At 46.5% G+C, this 17,980-nt stretch overlaps 1 protein-coding gene across 3 annotated transcripts; it reads right to left on the bottom strand.

Moving 5' to 3' along the window:
- Positions 1 to 1,287: 1,287 nt before the first annotated feature.
- STOML1 (stomatin like 1) lies at positions 1,288 to 15,544 on the bottom strand. 3 transcript variants are annotated; one of them, XM_029575125.1, is made up of 8 exons: positions 15,420 to 15,544; positions 13,894 to 14,152; positions 12,460 to 12,569; positions 10,422 to 10,571; positions 9,598 to 9,801; positions 8,040 to 8,277; positions 5,338 to 5,559; positions 1,288 to 3,444 (listed from the first exon to the last, which is right to left on the bottom strand). In XM_029575125.1, exons 2-8 carry the CDS (start codon positions 14,051 to 14,053, stop codon positions 3,245 to 3,247), a joined length of 1,284 nt encoding a protein of 427 aa, XP_029430985.1. In that variant the 5' UTR covers positions 14,054 to 14,152; positions 15,420 to 15,544; the 3' UTR covers positions 1,288 to 3,244. The 3 variants fall into 3 exon arrangements, with proteins under 3 accessions (XP_029430985.1, XP_029430988.1, XP_029430986.1); XM_029575128.1 differs by having other exon boundaries at positions 5,338 to 5,556; XM_029575126.1 differs by having other exon boundaries at positions 12,460 to 12,566.
- Positions 15,545 to 17,980: the final 2,436 nt, after the last annotated feature.

The raw sequence follows: 17,980 nt of genomic DNA, 5'->3' as shown, positions 1-17,980 counted from the left end.
ACCAGAGCGCACTGTACTGTATCAGCCTGTTAATTAGTAAAACAAAGATCTAACTACCTGATTCACATCTTGTTACATGGTTAGAGCCAAATCAAGAACTATTCCCAGAATTTTCACTTCATTTTTTTGGGGGTGAGGAGATGGCCATCAAAAGGCACTAATGGCCAAATCACAACTGGCCTTCCTTTCCCATAAAACATCAGTTTTTGATGGGTTAAGGGCCAATGTATTTAATGACATCCATTGTAGAACCACTTGTACCAGTCCTACAGTTCTCCCAATATCCCATCCTGATCCTTTGCCAACTTGGCCCAAAGTTGTATATCATCAGCATAGTAGAGGAATTTGAAACCCGTCTCCCTTATAATATGGCCCACAGGTTTTAAAACAGATATTAAACAAAACAGCAGATATAACTGACCCCTGAAGGAGCCCACAATTAAGGGGTGGAGATCCAAAGAACTGTGAACTCACGATTTATTCTTTAGGATCCACTTGTCACGAAGGAGTGGAACCAGCTCCACATTACTCTATAGACACCAAGTGCCACGAGCCTATAAAGTAGAATCTCATGATCAACTGTGTCAAAGGGAGCAAGCAAACCCAACACAACTATCATAGTTCATCCAAACTCATGCAAAGGTCATCCAAAGCTAGTTCAGTGCTAGGAAACTGCTAAAGACTAGACATATGCACACAATAACGTTTTTCATTTTTAGTTCATATATTTTTTTTGGGAGGGGGTTGACTTGTTTTTCATTTTCAGGGTTTTTAATTTTTTCCTTCTTTTCATGATTTTCATTTTTGGCAAACTGTGTGCACCATTTGCCGAAAACAAAACAAAAAAAAAATCCACAGCATATTTCATTTTTTCTTTGATTCATTTGAAACAAAATGAAAAAGGGCTCATTCGGATCACTTTTCACTTTAATTTCAAATGGATGCACATCCTTAGTGAAAACCTCATTTGACTAAAGTCCAGCTAGTCCCCTTCCTAACAAAACCTCCTCCGACTCCGTGTTTCGGAGCTGATTAGGATGGGGGCCACAGAAAAGTCCCCACTGCCTGAAGCTCGGATCCAGGCCAGGATCTGGGCTCCGCTCTCAGCACCCGGCAGCAACAAGAGACACCAGCAATGGCTCTTAAAGGTGTGGGAGCTCCTTTTGCAGAACACATGCAACCGTTCACGCCTCTTTCCTAGTTACAGGCAAGAGCTCTGGAGTGCGGTAATTAAACGGGCAGCAGGCAAGGGATGGATAGCCAGGCCACGCTTTATGCTGCATCTTCTGAGCGTGGCTAATGTGGGGTTTTTTTTTTTTTTTTTTACAAGCGATATGAAAAGTCCAATAATTAATGATAAATCACAAAATTCCTACACATCATATAAATGCCACGCTGAACAAAGAACAGCAAAGCAAACCCCCCCTAGTAGAAACGGGAGCTATAGCAGCAGGTACCAAGCAGGATTTGCATTTCTCTTCCCAGTGTACAGGGCTAACATTACACCTGTCAAAGGTTTTTCAGCCTTTACTTCAGCAAAAGGTGAGTCAAGACCCTTCTGGACAGTAAATAACAGAATAGAAACGGGGAGAGAAGGCGGAGGAGGAGGGGGCCTTTTTAGGGACTTGTATGACCACCTCTTCTATTTATACAGCCTTCTGCTTCAGCGACAGCAATGATTTCCTAGGACATGAGCAACTAAGCAATAAATAAATAACCTTTACAAAATCTCAGTCCACTAAGCCCCTTCCCAATCCAAAGAATTGTAGTTAAGAGCATCATGGTTCCTACACACTAAAGGACTTTTGGGAGAGGAGCCGAAATCTCCAGTATTCTCAGTTTCTTAAAGCGGAACTGTGACTGACGTTCCTCACGGTTTACAAGGCTGATTAGCTCCAATTGCCATAGCTAGAGCTCTCCTGGAAACATTTCCAGAACCCCACCTATCATACTTGATCATTTCCCCCTCCTCAGTTTAATCCCACCTACCTTCTGGATTCCCAGTCATGGCTTTGCTCTCTTACCTGAGGTCTCTTATTTGTTTTTTTTGTTGTGTCCGTCAGTCTTGACTAGATTGTGAACTTCAAGGAAAAGGGGCTGACCACTGTATCTCTCTGTAAAGCACTGCATACCTCTGGCATGTGTTTAGAAATCATGACAATATTTTGGGTTTGGGGTACAGATTGCTAGGCGCTTACAACATCATTCACAGATCTGACTCATTAGCTCTGCAGTCTTTCTTAAGAAAATCACAAGGTAAAGCATTTCACAGAGCCCCTGCAGTCTACAATTTCCAGATGGCTGAGCAGGCCCTTGCTGTGCTCTGTTGGATCTCTGGACTTGTAGCTCCCATTGTACTGAGAACAGCAGGAGACTACACATCCCAAGATTCATCGGGACAAAAACAGGAACTTGCTCAGCCTGTCTCTGATGTCATAGAAGCCATCTGGCAGCCTTACTATAATGCAGAGGCAGGCACCATCCCAGGAGTCACTGCCACTGCACCACCTTAAAAAAAAACCCAAAAACTTCATGTGTCACCTTGATGCTCTAGGAACAGCAACCATACCACCCGTTGCCGTGCAGTTCTGCAAAACGGCCAAAAAACCCTCCTAATTCATATGGAAATTAAGAAAAATAAAACCCAGTCAAATGCCATCTGTCATAACAAACATATGTAAATGTATATGTTATTTACATTTTCTTGTGCAGCAGTGATGCCAGCTGAGCTTCCATGCCCCCATGAGATTGACATCCAATCCTGGGGAGGTTTAGGGCCTTCCAGTTTGTTATTTTTGGAAGCAGCAGTAATTAGTGCTGGACAGAAAGGGTACATACAATGCCTAGGGGGGCAAGTCTGTTTGGACCTCAAACCTAAAAACATCTTTGCTTGTGGAAAAAGTTATCAGCTTACAGTCATCTTGCATAACAAGACACTTGGAGCATTAATGCTGTGCATCCAAATTGAATTAGTTCTCTCTTCAGTACTTCATAATCCTCCTTGTAGTAGGCAGCATTTTCTTTTTAACCTTCACTCCAAAGCACTCTGCACGAGCACTGGAGGCACAAGTCGGAAAACCAGATCTAGTCTCAAATAGCTTGACGACATGGAGCATCAGAAGGTCCGCTGGCAACGCTAGCTGGAATGGGCTTGAGGGTGATCCCCTCTCAACGTGGCCTTCATTTCTGCCTCTCGCCATGGCATGCGACGGAGCGAGGGAATTCCGCCCGAGCAGCAGGCGCGTCATCGGTGCATCATGGCCTTGAAGACTTCCTCTAGCTTTAAGGTTGTCCTGAAGTCACCGCGCACTTGAAGTCTTCCGCTCATGTAGGCCCCCAGGGCCTGGAGGTCACCGTGCACCATGGCCTGAAGATCGGTTTCTGACATTTCCAGGATTACGTCGGGCTTGCCCTCGGGTTCTCCGTGGCCGGCTTTTCCTTTCCCTGCAGAGGGGAACACACACACACACATGCAAGGCATTGCTGAGACTGGGCTGGTAAGTAGAAGCCATGGCGTGGTGCCAAGCACCGTTCTCCAATGCTCAACTGCCACCAAAGCAAATAAGCTCAGCTCAGAAAAAAAAATCAGAGAAACGGCACCAGAGACTTTGACAGTAAAAGGAAACAGACACCTGAAAAAGGGACTTGTTTGGTTTTGAAAGTTCATGGACAAAAATACATCTTTGGAGAAGTCTTGTGTTGGTTGAATTAAAGAATAAATGACAGCAAGACAAGGACGCTTCTCCTTACTACTCAGGATACAAAAAAGAAGAAGAATATTCAAGCACAGGTGTCATCTCAACACCAGTGCCACAAACTCCCTTCACTACCAGGCACCTTATGGAGTTGTAAACCAGCCCAGTGGGCAGACACCCCTTCTGCACCCCGAGTATGCCGCTCTAGTGCCTGAGGAATGGAGGTTTCTGAGATGGGCACAGAGGAGAACTTCTTTTCTCAGTCAGGTCCTCGAAATAACATAGGGCCCTAAATCCCATCTGATGTCGTCTCCCAGAGGACGGACAAACAGAAGCCAATATATTTAAATTAAATAAACAATTAAAAACGGAGGTTGTTAGAATAATTTACATTTTTTTTTCAGTGCATTCCCCTTGATTACGCGACCCAGGGGATTCAGCCTGTTCTACCGAAGGGGGAGAAATTCACGAGGCGCTCCTGCCAAACTCCATTCCTGGGGAGGCAGGCAAGGCGGACTTATGCAGTTCCTCCATTTTCCAGGCCCTTGACATTTGGGAATACAGGGGACACTGAGCCAGAACTGTAACAGCTGGCCGGGTCAAGCTCCAGACCCCTGCAGTGGCAGTATGGGTCATGCCCTTCGGCAATGGACGTTTCACGACTGCAAATGCACTCCTTCAACTACTGATGGCGGCTTTTTGCCAGACACCCTGAAGAATTTATTTTTTCATCTTGTTAAATATCACTGTAAAGTGCTGTCTGGGGGGGCTGCTGAGACAGCAAGGCAGCACTGAAGAAAGAGAGTTTTCATGAACTGTGTAGAAAAATTAGAGAGAGAAATTGAGGACTGAAAGAAGAGAAGGAAAGAGAAATGAAGGAATATCAAAAGAAAGAAGACAGACACAAACATGAGGGATATTTACAATCCCAGATGCTTTAAGAGACATCACTAATTTAAAAGACTCCAAAAAAAAGAAAAAAAAAAACTTTGAAGACTTATCTTTTTAAACAGGCACACGAGTAGGTGTGAATTCTCCTTATTAGTCACCTTAATAGGATTTTCTCAGTATTAAAAAGTTAGAATTTGGTCATCGTATTTGTACTAGCGGAAAGCATATGCTGACTGAGCCTCAGCATTGTGTTCTATTTACCTAGTAGCATTCTTGAGTTTTTATTTACTTGCATATTTTCAGACCCAGTTTTAGGTCTATTTTTAGTTAATGTTTTATTATGCATGTTATTTTAATCTTCCTTTATCTAATGCTTACTGTTAATGACTTTATAAGAATTATGTACGTTACTTTACTTGTAAACCGCATTGAACAATCCATGGAGAAAGCGGTATAAACAGGTTTTTAAACAAATAAATAAATGTGAGCAGTAGCACCTCCTACCTGCAGCAAAACCGAATATCATGTCCAAAGCATCTAACGTCAGCTGTACAGAGTGATGCGAAACAGGAGGAAGAGGATCCTGTGGTCGTTTTCTTTATCTCGTGTTAAAACAATGTACGGGTTTATTCTGGAGACAGCCAGCAGCTCTTACTCCTTGTCTTAGTAAGGTCCGTCTCCCAGATTATCTTAGTTTTGCATTAGGTGGGAGGTGCAACTGCTTTTAAAGTATGAGAGCGTGCCGCCATACCTGCTGTGAGATCCAAGAAGTACGTCTTCAGCTGTCCCCCTGGGCGGGTGATGTTAAACTGGTAGCAGGCTCCAACCTGGCGAACCAGAGACTCGGAGAGGAAGAGTTCCACAGCCAAGATAAGTTCATCTGCACCCAGATAAGTCTTGCAAGGGCTCGGCACCAAGGGAGGAGGAGGAGGAGGAGAGTCCACTTCATTCACCACCTCAACGCTTTCACCTGCTATGCGGCAGCAGAGAAGAAGCAACTTGATAATCAATGACAAAGGCTAAACGTAGAACGGAGACAGCAGCCCAACAGCACTATGATCTGTTGCGACTAGTCAAGTAATAGATATTGAGCAAACCCTAGACGACCTGCACATCTGGCCACAATTTAGTACTCCATTGGCAGGGAGAGGGTCCTCACTCTCCTCATGTCCTTCAAACCAATCAAGGTGTGCAGCCAAACTGAGTCAAATGAGCAAACAATTCCATCAAAAGTGATGACTTCTTAATAGATCTTACATCCAGATGCCTGTCTAAAGAGCAAAGTTTTCAAGGCTTTTTTTTTTAAATGTGTTAGTGCAATGTGTAAAAATTCGGGCACAGACTTCCATAAAAGAGGACCAACAAGTAAAAGCGTTTGGTCTCTGGTCTCAACAAGGTGAGCTATGCAAGGAGTGGGGACCTCAAGAAGACCTTTGTGTGTGGATTTTAAGGTACACGTTGGGTTGTAAATGCGCAGGACTGAAGATAAGCCAGGGTAATGAAGTGTTACTGAAAAATGTGTGAATCAGCATAAAGAACTTTGAAGTTAACTCTCCACCGGATAGAAAGCCAATGAAGAGAACATCAAACTGGAGTGAGAGGATCTCGCATTTGGGAATCTGTTAGGAATGCGAGCAGCTGAATTTTGAAGAACCTGAAGAGCTCCGAGGGTATCTGTGGGAACGCCCATAAAGCAAGCATTGGAATAATCTATTCCTGAAAAGATGAAAGGTTTTGAAGCACAGTTCAAAGGTCACTGGGCTCAGGTGCTTCCCATTTATCATTCCAATCTGCAGGTAGTGGGGGGTTTTCCTACTCTCTGGCTCCTCTGGTATCCTCATCCCTGCCGAGCGCTCTCATCTCTGAAAACCTCTCTGGGATCCCAGTTCACTCCCAACGTGGGTGGAAAGATCAGACCCTTTTCCCTGGGTTACTGGCTGCTGGTACCAGCGCTGACTACTGCCCACAATATTGGTAATGAACTTAATTCAGTCAAGACAAAAAGTGTCCTTATAAAGACATGGGAGTACATGCAAATTTATCTCATGCATATCCTGAACACCTGATGGGCTACAGCAGTGTTTCCCCAACCTTTTTTCAGCCCAAGGCGCACTTACATAAACAAAACACATTTAGGTCACACCAGATCCCGCCCCCACTCCTTCCCCCTCCGCACAACTCACCCCTCATTGGCCCCAGCACATTATTAATAATAAAAAACAAATGTACTACATTTTTTACTTTATAATTATTGTTTGCTTAAACTGTGACCCTCAGTTCCACTGCCCCATTCCTTTCCTCTGTGGATGGAAAAGGGGAAGAGCAAGGGGAAGGCTATGATGGGGCAACAGAAGAGCTCTGTAGATTGGGCTTGGTGGAGGGAGGGGCAGAGAGAGAGAGAGGGGAAGGATTTCATGCCACACAAGCACATTGCAGAGACTTAAAACAGTTTCCTTACTTGCCCCCTTTCTATTTAATAGCATTCACTTAACTTTTGTGCAGGTTGCGATCTCTGTGTTCTGCCCGGCTCTTGGCCTCCTCCAATTTCACCAGCAGCAGGGGCCGGTGCAAGGGGTCTGTAGCACCCTAGGCAGACCAATGCAACACTGCCCTCTCCAAAATCCATCCCGAGTTGGAAGTGCCCCTCTTACAGTGGTAGATAGATATATATATATATATATATATATATATATATATATATATATATATATATAGTCATATTCTCTTTCTTACAATGCTCTCTCTCTCCCCTCACTCCCGCCCCCGTGGCCTGCGAGGCTGATACCTCTCTCTCTGCCCACTCCCGCCCCCGTGGCCTGCGAGGCTGATACCTCTCTCTCTGCCCACTCCCGCCCCCGTGGCCTGCGAGGCTGATACCTCTCTCTCTGCCCACTCCCGCCCCCGTGGCCTGCGAGGCTGATACCTCTCTCTCTGCCCACTCCCGCCCCCGTGGCCTGCGAGGCTGATACCTCTCGCTTGCCTGCACACACACAGCGGCAGCGAGTCTGCTTCCTGAGTGCACATGCACATCTGCGTGTCGTGCTTTTTTGTACCTCAATCCTGGCACTGATTTTGTTTTTTTAAAAAAACGAGTGCAGGATGGGCTCTGCAGCCATGGCACACCAGTGTGTGCCGACCGGTTGGGAAACGTTGGGCTATAGGAATTCAAAGGCTGGATCGTATTCAGGGGCTTTTCATTTTATTGTGGAAGAGTCCTGGGTACTCAGTCCAAAATAAAAAGACTTTTTAAAGTTAGTATTAATATACAAATACCAGAAATAGAAACAAATGCCAAGTTTAATTGTGACGTTTAAATATCAAAAACCGCAGCAGTCGTACCAACTGTCAGAGTAAAATCACTGTGCAGAAGGGACATTATAAGAGGTAACATATGATAACCCTCGGCAATCTAGCATAATAATTTTTCTTTTAAAAACAAGATTGAACACTCACTAGTATCAAGGTTTTCACTCTGATCTGTGCTCTGACTGGCTCCTGCTAGACTGTTGCTTAGTAAATGCATTGCAAGCTGCTGAATGGGGCCGACCAGCCCTTCCAATCCCGAAACGGCAGGAGGCACCATCAAGGGTCCCGGGAGCATGTCTTCACCTGGCTTCAGCACTGCCTCGAAAATCAACTCAACTCGATCTACCTCGAGCCCCCAAAACTTAGTCTTTTCATTGATGTCAACCTGTGAAGGGTAGACACAGAGAAGCACTGATTAGATTCATAATGGATGGGGAAAGGATACAGAGAAAGCAAATGTGCTTACCTGTAAACAGGGTTCTCCAGATAGAGAGTAGGATGAGTTTGCCATTATGTGTGGGTGATGTCATCTGACGGCGCCAACAGAGACCCAGCTCTCACTGCTTAGAAACGACTTCACTGAGAATTGCTCCAGTGTTCCCGTGCAAGCCTGCTTTCTCACGGGTCCCTCGGTCTCTTCCAAAACTTAAGCTTTAGTGAGGTAGGTAGGTATTAAGAATGGCTAATTTTTCCTGCAATCTACAGAGAATCCTGTTTCCAGGTAAGCAAACTTGCTTTCTCCATCAACCAGCAGGCATTAAGCAGCCATTACGTGTGAGCAGTCGCAAGCTGAGGGTTGCACTGTAGAAGCACTTACTTAAAGATAACCCAGCCCCAGAGTGGATTACTGGGTGAACAGGCTGTGCAGAACTACTTGTCTAAAGTCACTGTCTCTTCGAAACACGATGGGCTACACGGACAACCAAGAAGAAACTTTGCAAAATGTCTTCAACAGCAATGAACTTGAATTGAGCCACAGAAGTTGCCATGACATGCACTTGATGAGCCTTGACAGACTTTGTAATCTGTACACCAGCCCCAGCCCGTAACCGTATGTTATACAGTCAACTAGCCACAAAGCTCATCTGACAACTGTCATTCCCAACCTTTTGGGATCAAAAGACGTGAGCAGTTGGGAAGCTTGACTGTGTAGCTGCATCCTCTTTAGGTAATACCCCAGGGCTCTCTTACAGTCTGTTCTCCTTTGTGTCCATATGGTCTTGGAAAGAACATAGGTCACACAATCATGATTAAATGTGGACTGCAGATAGCACTTTTGGAAGGATACCATAAAGCGATCTGCCCATACCAATGGCGTAGCACTAATGGAATGATCCAACAAAGAAATACCAGCACAAATAAAACTAGGAATAATATATATGGCCTTCCTTGTAGGAGAAGCGAGTGATCCACTGGGTTAAATCGAGATCTACCATAATGGAGAATTTACTTTCTATAAGTTTAACTGGCTCACAGCACTAAAGGTGTGAAGAATGGGAAATATTCATCTGTTATGACATCACTTTGGTTTGTGCTGGGTCTTAAGACATAGCAATACCTCCCAAAGACTAATGAACAAAAACATTTGAGCCTCACTGCTCCAGGAGTAGTGGTCAGCACTCTCCATGAGACAGAGTACACTGGCATGGAAGAAGTACAGGGCAAGGAAGGAAGGGACAGGTTAATATAAAAGGCGAAGCCCTACCAGCAGTTGGTCTCCAATACGCAGCTTCTCCATTTGAACCTCTCGCAAGAGCTTCTTGCTTAAGGTTGTAGTCATCAGGTTTTGGGCTGTCATTCGAGTGGCTGTGTTTAGGCACTGCACAGACATGACGGACAGGACTGGGTTCCAGATCCGGAACTGGATATCAGCACCAACTGAGATCACTGCTCCATCCTTGGTAGTCACCTGCAGAAATCCACAAGGACAGAGCATCTCTGAGAAGCGCGACAGGGGTTTTTGATAAGAATCCTTTATAAATGTTTCACCAGAGCCCAACACTACTCCCTCCATAAGTACTGCACCAGGGTCCAATACCCCTCTGGGAGTACCAGAGACAGGTGCAGAGCTCCTAGGTGTGGATGGGACTGCTAAATTGACCCTGGAAATCCTGTAATACTGTACGCAATACCAAGACCAAGCCACCCAGCCAGCCTCCTAGCCCAGGCACATACCCCTGGCCTCCCAGATTCCTGTCCCTTAGCCCCAGGACTTCAGGTGCCTTCCGTGTCAGGCAGAAGCTGTACCTCTCTCCACCAGAGCAGGCACCAGTCCCACCATACTCTGTTCCTTCTCCTTCGATGTGCTGACAGAATTTCACTTAAGCTTCAGTCTCCATCCCAACCACAAAAGCTAAACTAAACCTCAGACTCCCTCACACCAGGGCAGCTGCTATCCGCGACTTTTCCGCTAGACTATTCTGTTCTTGAACATTGCTAAAAACACCACTGAGAGGTAAAAATAAGGAGCCAGGAAAAGAGAGAAAAAAAAGGAGCCAACTTCACGGACTGGGTGCCGGCATGACTCACCTTACAGGGAGGGACGTTGAAGGCTCTCGTCCTGAGATCGACCCGTTGCCAATGATCAATGAACGGCAGCAACAGAACCACGCCGGGTCCCTTGGGGGCTTGGACCCTGCCCAGCCGGAACACCACAATCCGCTCATAGTGCGGGATTATCTGGGGGGGGGGGGGAGGAGAAAGCACAGGCAGAATTCATGCAGCAGGATTCCCAAGCGTCTGCAGGTCTTCCACGTGACATTCATGCCATCTCCTGTCCCCCTAGTCGTTTACAGGTTTAACCACATGACACATGGGCATCCCTTGCGCTTACAGGGGTCATGACATTTGAGAAAATGAAACCGGCTAAACTTGGCATAACTTCCTGGAGGAAAAACAAACAATTATTAATTAATCAGGTAGACTTGGGGGAGCCACTGTTTATCCCTGGGCAAAAGTATCATGGAATCCATCTACTATTTGGGACCCGGACTGGTCGCTGTTGGGCTTGATGGACCCCCGATCTGATCCAGTGTGGAAGTTTCTAAATAACTTTGTGCAGGAGGTAATCTTTCTGATCGTTTTGTCCCAAGCACTGCAGACCCTGCTTCCCAGCAGTAGGTGGGGCTCTGCGGAGGAGTCAGAACAATCGCTGTTTAAATGAAAAGTGCGCACCTTGAATAGAAAAACCCAACTCACTCATTGAAAGAAGCCTTAAACAAATATGATGCAGTAAGGGGGTAGTCCTGGGCTCACTATTCCATACATGGATGAGGCGGGTTACAGAGAGCACATCCAGTCACTAACTGGTCAGTCGCCTGGTTATAAGGCCTGACTTTAGCTCTAGCCTTGGGTCAATGGCATGGAAGCCAGAAATTACGTGTATATTATAACCTGTCACAGAAGGGACACGTGCTGCGGCTGGTTACAGGGTTTTTGACTATGCAAGTCCATGATTTATATAGGACCACAGAATATCTATTGCATGTAACTTGCTTCCTTATGTATCTGCTGTATGTTTGGTTTATAAGTAAAGAATTAAACAATATTAACATCTATTTTAGTATTTAAGTTACTGATGTTTTACTAATTTTATTTTGAATATACTGAGAGATTTTAGGATGTAATGATTGTTTACATTTTAGTGATGTTAAAATAATGTTTTTTATTGTTTTGAATTATTTATGTTGTGACCCAGTTTTATGTATTGTAAACCGTTACGATGGTATCGCCTAGTGATGGGTATAGAAAACCTAGTAAATAAATAAATAAAAATAAACAAACTCGATGAGAAAATGCTAACGGCACAATAAGAAGCAACAGCACACAAAATACTGCACCCACTCAATAATGAGCACATCATGAAAATCAGACTTTTTTTTTTTTTTTTTTAAATTTAAGGGGAAAGAGACTTCAGATGCCAAATCTGTGACTGAATCACAGAATTGGTGACAAGGCAAAATCATGAGTCTGAAAAACCCTGCTGTTTTAATGTTAACCTTGCTGTGAATGTGATCACCCCTTCCCAAAAGAATTTCATTTTACCAAAAATTTTTAAAAATATTTAAAGGGGATCTGGACCAGGTAAGTTAACATGGCAAGAACCATTTGTTCTGCCAGACCTGTGCATTAGTAATGCACAACTCTAAGCATGTTTTTGGCAGAAAATAAACTTTTAAATGTATTAAAGCGAATTCCCTGTCTTTTCTGTATCTCTGCACTTCCAGCTGCTTAACCAGCTGTGGCCCATTCGCAGTGGGGCCACCAGGATTATTATTCTTGCTTTATTTTATGATGTGTTGACAACACGTGCAAGCTAAGATAAACGGAGGTATGTCAACCCTGGAATAAATACAGTAAATCTGTTAACACAAGGTAGACAAGGCAAGGGAGGTCTCGGCTCCAAAGAGCTTATTATCAAAGTAGGTATAAAAGGAAACTCACAGAGATAAGAGGGGTGGGTGGGTGGCATGCCACAGATGGGGGCAGTGGGTGTCCTGGAGATTAGTGGAAGGGCCTGTCTTATCGCTACAGCGTGACCTGCTGAGCGCCGAGAGCTGTGCCTTACCTTCAGGGCAAACCATGCAGAGATAGGAAAGGTGAGCACCAGCAGCGCAAAGACCAGGATTGTGACAATCCCATGGCAGATCCACGAAAGCCAGCTCTGAGACTTATCTGCTAAAGGAATGAAAAGTGAGTGGGTAAATGCACAGCATGGCAGCAGAGACAGAGCTGAGAGAGAGAGCGGGGCAGCAGAGCTGCTACAAAAGGGTGGCAGGAATGCATGTGTAAGAGCTACAAAATGGTGAGGGAGCCTGCAGCTTCCAGTATAAGCAGGGAGAGTGCCGCCTACTAAAACGTTGCTGAAATCCAAGTCATCTACGCAGCTGGCATGAGCGCTCCCTTCCAGCACTGTACAAGGCCCTTACGCTACAGAGAAACCTGCACCATCAGAGGCCACGCGGCCTGCGTGTCAGACAGAGACGCCGACAGCTGCGTGAATAACCCGCCCACAAAGGGGCTGTAAACGTTTAGGGAGGGCAAAGAAAAGCTGAAGAAAGCACAGCAACACCTTTCAAAGCATAATCCAACAAGGCAAGGTTTTATAGCACAATCCTCTCGCTCTGTCGGGCCGAAAACCGGACGCTCAATTTTGCCGGCGTCCGGTTTCCGAGCCCGTGGCTGTCAGCGGGCTCGAGAACAGACGCCGGCAAAATTGAACGTCGGCTGTCAAACCCGCTGACAGCCGCCGCTCCTGTCAAAAAGGAGGCGCTAGGGACGCGCTGGTGTCCCTAGCGCCTCCTTTTCCTCGTTTTTACCGTGTCACCTAATTTAAATAGAGAATCACGCGCACCGGTGAAGGGCCGCTCTCCCACGGACTTTACTGTATCGGCCCGTCAGTATGGCCAGGAGTGCCTTCCCACTATCCCAGCAACTCCTTAACAAACCCCCAGGGAGGGCAGAGTGAAGAGCCCGGCTTCCTACTTGTTCTAGGCCCCTGCCCACGTTGCTGAGTCCGAGTGTCGGATTGTTCCCGAGCTTCGCCCCAGCAATCTGCTGGTTTGAGGGTGGACACAACCTTTTTTTGCCCTCACAACTACCCTCACTGTTAGAAACTGCCCTTAGAGCTGGAATATTTCTTTTGTAACTGCTGATCGAGGCACGCTCTCATGTGCCTCGATTCCAAGGAAATACTGATCACGCTAAAAATTAACTTTCAGAGAAGAAAAATAAGGGAACCACAGTTTCCAGATGGCAAGGAACCGTAAAAGAGCTGGCGAGAGTTTACAGCCAAATAAAAAATAAGAATCACAACTGATGCAAATCACCAAGATAGCCTTTCAGCTTTTAAAGCAGCCAGATCTGGGATTTGGAATTATTATTCCGGCCAGACTGAGCTGCAGATCTGTCTGATTGGACCTTCTCACCAATTGGTTCTGGCCCTGAATAGGGTGAATTGTTGCTCACTGCGCAGAGCTCTCACTCCGCTAGGAACACTCACCTGGAAAGTCTTGACCAGGTGTTCTTGTGATGTAACCCAGAGCCGATTCCACAGGGCCAAGATGGAAGAAGCTCTTCTGAGACCCGTAGAGACCAGCGTCGGAGGGAAATCGATCAAAGTCCCCCATGGGGAGGGCCTGGTATCCCGACCGGTCAAACATGGTCAACAGCTGGGCAGTCACACACTCCCAAGAAGAACTTCACTGTATGGTAAACTGCAACCAGCCCGAGCCTCCCAGGACAAGCACAGCAGGCAAAACCTAGAATAATCATAATTACTCAGATTTCCATTTGAGCAAGAGATCTCCTGAATCTCACTGTGTCATGTGGTGCAGGATCAGGAACAAATGACCATCCCCAGGCATTTCTATCCCATCGATCCCACTGTATCACACGGGGAAGAAAATCCCCAGGCATTTATCACATGGTGCAAAGAATAAAGACAAATCCCAAGACATTTCTGTCCCTTCCATCTCACCGTATCACATGGTGCAAGGAATAGACACCTATCCCCAGGTGTCCTATCTCACTCTTTCACAGAGCAGTGAATAAAAACCATCCTCAGGCATCTTCATGGCAGTGACTGCAGATCTAAGCTACCTTTGGGGCCAATGTAACTAGCTGAACATTAAAAATATGCACTAAAATTCAGCACAAACTTAATATATATTTTTTTTTTAATTCCCGATGCAGTAAGGTAATGGTATTCTAATACATCAGGAGTTTAAATATGCACACAAACTGGAAAATGTAAGCAAAGATTTAGCACACTGACAAACATGATTCATGTACAGAAATAATGATGTCTATATTCAGATACAGTCCGGATAGCAAAGTTAGTCGGATAAACTTATCCAGCCAACTTTGGAGGCATATTCAGAAGTGCAGCCGCACAACTGAATATAACCGGCTATCTTCAGTAGTTAGCCAGCTAACTATAGCTGGCTAACTTTAGGGCAACTCTTTGACTGGATCAGACACCCCCCCCCCCCCCACCTAACTTATTAGCTGGCTAGAATTTAGCAAGATAAAGGCTGAATATAGCTGAGTAAGCCATTTAGACCAATAACTCTTCAGTTATCCGTCTAAATGGCTTTGGAATATCGATCTCCCTACTTCCTGCACAGAAAACATGCTTTTTTTTTGCGCGCAAAGCACGCTACTGAAACACAAAATCCCAGCTTCAAGTCCCGGTCCTGGTACTCCAGCTCCTGGCCCCCAGGCTGACACTTTACCCCACCTCAGACAAAGAGTACAATTTCCAGTGCTGAGAAACCCTGAGCTAAGCCAGGGGTGGGTAATAGCTCACGCCCTCATCTGCCGGCCCGGGGCAATGCGCACATTTTTCTGCACGGGCGGTACAGTTTGCGCAGAGCGGAGTGCACCTTATGACATCGGGCGGTAAGATCTCCGCGTCCCCCGTCCCCCCTCATTGCAAACCACCCTGCAGCCCTGCCGGTCCCTGCTGCTGACCGGAGACCGTGCCCAGGCCCCCGTCCCGGTTTCGGGCCAAAAAGAAAGCTTTACCTTTCAAAAGCAGAGCCAGAGCGGGCCCAGGGAAAGCGCACCCGCCGCGCTCCCCATCGCCTCCTCCGCGGCGCTCCCCTCCCCCCCCCCCACTCTCTCTGCCCGGCTCCTTCCGGGTGCACGCGGGGAAAAAGATCCGCCCGAGCCCTGACAAGGAGAGGAGGAAAGAAAAGCAGCGCGGCCTGGCGAGGTACTGAAGGGGCAGTCAGAGGAGGAGAGCCGGGGGCAGGGGGGGGACCAAAGGGCACCCGTGCATCCCCCGCTGGGGACTGCAGCTGGGAAAGCGGAGCCAGAGAGCATAAACCAGAAACGTGCGGGCGAAAAAAAAAACCGGAGCCGGAATCTGCAGGCGGCAGCACCACCCCCAGGAAAGGGAAACCGAAATGCATGGTCTTCCGTCCTGTGCAAACCCCAAAGAAGCCCAGTTCCCAAAAACTGACAGAGAAAATTAAAAAAAAACAAACAAACCTTTCTACTCCCGGGGGGGGGGACTTAAAAATTCTGCGCACATTTTAAAGGTCTGCATGCTCATTTTGCCAAAATAAAATACAAGCACTGTCATTGAGTAATAATTTAAAATGCAATACAAAAAAAAGATGCAGGATTTTAATTTTCTGTATGTAGAATTCTCCCTGGGTGTATCATAAAAGTACATCATAAGGCCTGACCTTTCCTGCCCCAAAAAGGCTTAAACCTCTCTTCCCAGATTCGACCCCTTCCACTCTTTCCCTCCATATTTGAGCTCTCTTCTGTACCCCCCAAGTTCTCTTTCCCCCTAACCAAGCTCAATCCCCAGCTCTCTTTTCCTCTGAAACAGGCTCAATGCCCCCAGATCTGTCTCTCCGCTCCCCCCAGTTCTGTCTCATCCAGTGGGTTCGCCCTCCCATCTCCCAGACCACCTCCTCTGGTCAGGTCTTGATTTGTCAAAGGCACACTAGGCCGGGGTAGTAAAGGTTTGGTGGGCGGCCAGGGGTGGTTTGCAGGAAAATATCAGCCCCTGGGACTTTTTCACAACTGACCCACAGGGTGTCTGTGACTCACTCGTGCACTTTCCCAAAAGCTTATCAAGCCAGTCTCTGAGAGACACCAGCATATGACTTGAAGCCTGGCAGAACTGCGACAAAAAAAAAATCTCCATAAATTTCATGTTTTTCCTAAACAATTTTTAGAGCACATCTTGGACCAAAGATGAACAAACTGAACTGCAGCCCCACTACTGTCCATGCAAGTTTAGTTACATCTTTCCTATATTACTCCTGGGGGAATTCTGTGCACAAAAACTTAAAATTCTGCAAACTTTATATTGGTCAAAATAACACAATTTACATGACAGTCTCTAAGTAATTACATTTTAAATTAATACAGAAAAACGTTTTTACTTAAAGATGCAGAATTTTAAATATTTTGAGCAGAATTTCCCTAGAAATGGGTGCCTTTGCTTGGCCAGCACGCGGGCACTGCAGGAGTCACAGCTGCCCCAGCCAATCCGCACGCAGCACGCTGCAGGGGCGGCACGGGATTAGCTGGCTGGGCTGAGGGTCCTGACTCCTGCACCTGCACGAGGGCCAAGCACTGCCAGCTCCATCTTGTAAGGCAGAGCTTTCCAAACTCTGTGTGGCGCCTGCAGTGTGAAGGTGTGGCGCCCGGTCCACATAGCAGCGGGGCCGGAGGGGGCCCGTGGTGGAGCTTACCTCACCACGGCCCGACGAAAAGGGTCACGTTCGCTCCTCCTCCTCCTCCTCCTCCCTGCCTGCGCAGCCCCAGAAGAAAAACGTTGCCCGGTAGTAGGGCCGCTGTGAGAATGAGAACCTGATTGTGTGTTTGAGGGAAGAAAACAGATGGAGAGAAAAGAAATAGAAAAAAAAAAAAAAGACCCTGTAAAAGGAATTGGCAAAAAAAAAACAAACCAAGAATGGGAAGGTGGAAAAAAAAGCCTGTGACCAACCGATTAGAAAAATAAGGTCAGACAGCAAAGGTAAAAAAATTACTTTTTAGTGATTGGCATGTGTTATCTTTGGGAATGTGCAAGAATAGCACCTTCTGTATTGCCGATCTCGCAATGTACGAGATCGGCATGGAGGAAGTGGAAGCCCGCAAATATTTAATACCACAGGGCCTGCACAGAGGAGGCAGCAGAATGGGCTTCAGTGCCAGTAGCAGCAGAGGAATGAGAGAGGCTCTGAGGTTGCTGGCAAAATAAAGAGAGGGGGGTCTGCCTTCAGTGCGTGCAAGTGTATGAATGGGAGTCTGCCTGGGGGTGTATGTGTGTGAATGTATGGGTGCCTGCCTGAGGCTGTACCTGTGTATGAGAATGAATGGGTGTCCTCCTGGGGTCTGTCTGTGTGAGAATAGGTGCCTGCCTGTGTGTGGTGCATGTGTGTGTGAGAATGAATGTGTGCCTGCCTGGGGGTCTGTGTGTGTGTGAGAATGAATTGGTGCTTGCCTGGGGGTCTCTGTGTGTGAGAATGAATGTGTGCCTGCCTGGGAGTGTGTGTGTGTGTGTGTGTGAGAATGAATGTGTGCCTGCCTGGGGGTCTGTGTGTGTGTGTGTGTGTGTGTGA

Source organism: Rhinatrema bivittatum, chromosome 13 (assembly GCF_901001135.1).
Source record: "Rhinatrema bivittatum chromosome 13, aRhiBiv1.1, whole genome shotgun sequence".
NCBI lineage: Eukaryota > Metazoa > Chordata > Amphibia > Gymnophiona > Rhinatrematidae > Rhinatrema > Rhinatrema bivittatum.
This window is presented reverse-complemented; position numbering and strand designations above follow the sequence as displayed.

What these genes read in the sequence shown, in the direction of transcription:
- STOML1 (XM_029575125.1), bottom strand. Translation starts at nt 14,053, where the DNA reads ATGTTTGACCGGTCGGGATACCAGGCCCTCCCCATGGGGGACTTTGAT. An exon ending in ACCTGGTCAAGACTTTCCAG is followed by an intron (nt 12,570 to 13,893) that starts GTGAGTGTTCCT and finishes TCATTCCTTTAG; the next exon opens with CAGATAAGTCTCAGAGCTGG. An exon ending in CTTCTTGGATCTCACAGCAG is followed by an intron (nt 3,445 to 5,337) that starts GTATGGCGGCAC and finishes TCCCCTCTGCAG; the next exon opens with GGAAAGGAAAAGCCGGCCAC.